At 37.5% G+C, this 2,240-nt stretch overlaps 1 protein-coding gene across 1 annotated transcript in view; it reads right to left on the bottom strand.

Moving 5' to 3' along the window:
• The window catches only part of LOC106815986 (sodium/hydrogen exchanger 8-like), a 23,228-nt gene extending 21,063 nt beyond the window's left edge, over positions 1-2,165 (bottom strand). Inside the window, exons 1-5 of the mRNA XM_014820521.1 lie at positions 2,045-2,165; positions 1,661-1,719; positions 1,245-1,328; positions 725-826; positions 122-300 (exon numbers count right to left, since the gene is read on the bottom strand). Of these exons, the coding sequence (XP_014676007.1) occupies positions 122-300; positions 725-826; positions 1,245-1,328; positions 1,661-1,719; positions 2,045-2,165 (545 nt within the window). The remainder of the gene's footprint in view (positions 1-121; positions 301-724; positions 827-1,244; positions 1,329-1,660; positions 1,720-2,044) is intronic.
• Between the last annotated feature and the right edge of the window lie 75 nt (positions 2,166-2,240).

The following is a 2,240-nucleotide window of genomic DNA, read 5'->3' as shown; positions in this document are numbered from 1 at the left end:
GCGTTACTCACGTCGTCAGCACGCCGCGTTACTCACGTCGTCAGCACGATGGCGACGGCGTCGTTCACGTCATCGTGCGCACGCCGCGTTACTCACGTCGTCAGCACGCCGCGTTACTCACGTCGTCAGCACGATGGCGACGGCGTCGTTCAGCACGCTCTCGCCAAACACGAGCATGTAGAGCACGGGTTCGACGTCGATCGCCTGGAAGATCGCCAAGGTCGCGACGGGGTCGACTGCCGAGATGAGCGAGCCGAACGCGAAGCTCTCGACCGCACTGAACGTGTAGACGACCTCTGCCTGAAGCGAGAGGTCGCGCGCAGATTGTATAGCGCGCGTACACCGATAGATATCGACATTATACATGATATATATTGATATATACATATAATATATATATATATATATATATTGACATAGATATTGATTTATATATGGCAGTATCACGTTTACAGCAATTGGCCATGGGTAGCCCCTGACCTCTGCCTGAAGACAGGTCACGCGTGGAGATTGTAGCGCATGTACCGATAGGTATTGACATTGATTTATATATATATGGCAGTATATCGCAGTAATTAGCCATGGGTAATCCAGCTACCTTACTGGAGTGATTGACAGATAAGTCTGTTATCGAATAAGAATGAAAATAAAAAATCGGTAAAATTTCGCATAACAGCTTGAGTGTATCCGCATAATGAATAAACTATAAATTTAAACCATATACCTGTCCTAGAAAGTAAAGTCCGCCTCCTATTATAAACGCTGACACTGTTGTTCCTAGCACAGCAAATGTAAGAATAGAGCCTATATTCTGAAAGAAATTACCCTGCAAAGTATATAGTTAATATTCAATTAGTGATAACATGAACATACGCATGCTAATACCATAAACATATGAGCACGCATATGGTAATAATTAACACATGCAATCACTCATGACAACAATTCTATCAGTCCTACCTTACTTGCCTAAACAATTAATTGGTTTAATTTGTCCAGTATAAATTTTGGCACCTTAAAATATTGCAATCGTGTCACTGCATGAAGGAGCTGACATTCTAACATATATATCACAGTTCATTATACGTAAACAGAAATTACTCAGATACTCTTCGCAGTTTATTTATTTAATATTATCAAGATTACTATATAAATATCTGAAAGATCGCAAATAAACACTTCACCGTCAAAAATTAGATGACCACAATTTTGGCAAGTGGAAAAATTGAAAAATGAAAATTCACCTTGTGCAAGTTGTATCCCGACTCAAATATGATGGGAGGCAGCATTAGCAAGAAGAACAGTGTAGGGGGAAAGGCTTCTTCTTTCTGCAAGCAAAAAGCTTAGGATTACTAGTACCGGTAGACTTTAACTGGATTACGAACATCCAGACTACCTAGAAATGCGGCCTACGGACAACAATCAGTAACTACAACCCCACGCTTTTTAAACAGACAGAGTTCTGAAATTCGATCAATGAATTTACAAACGAATTTTAAAACTAGTTAGATTGAAAGGGCCTGCACCAGATTGTTATAGCAATGATAAGGATTATAATATAAGTAATATAATAGATAGTAATATAAGAATTATAACTTAACTTAATGTATATATATGGCATTTCAGACTCACCAGATCATAACCAACTAGTGCCACCTACCTGCCAATTTGCCAAACCATGGTTTGATAGAAGTTTCATTGTGAGACCTATAAGTGCACCTGCAATGTACACATAATAGACACGATAAATTAAGCAACTGATTTTCAATCATCATTTTCATATTAAACTGCCTCAAGAAACCATTATATTAGTGTCTAATTATATAATTAAGTATATATTTATTATATGCAGTAACGTAAAGCTCAAAAATGATATAAGTCGCTTCTACATGTTCTACTGGCCGATTATTTTAAATTCCATACAATTTAATGATTTCACTGAACAGATTATATTTCACACTATTATTATATATTGTCTGCGATTCAATTAGGTATGTATGCTCATACCCACGAAGCCATTCAAGCCATGAACATAGGTACCTACCTAGGAAAACAATTGCAACACTCTCTGGGATGAAGTTGACTTTTGCCTTGAGTAAAAGATGTGTTACTAAGATGCATAGAGCTGTAAAAAAACAATTCACGATTATATTAGCACAAGACATTTTAGTGCATTTATTTTATTCCTTCTCACAATGAACTTGTTTTTGTGGATGCTGTAACATATATATATATATATA

Source organism: Priapulus caudatus, unplaced genomic scaffold (assembly GCF_000485595.1).
Source record: "Priapulus caudatus unplaced genomic scaffold, Priapulus_caudatus-5.0.1 Scaffold1254, whole genome shotgun sequence".
Classification (NCBI taxonomy): Eukaryota; Metazoa; Priapulida; class Priapulimorpha; order Priapulimorphida; family Priapulidae; genus Priapulus; species Priapulus caudatus.
The sequence above is the reverse complement of the archived record's forward strand: the minus strand, read 5'-3'. Positions and strand labels throughout refer to the sequence as shown.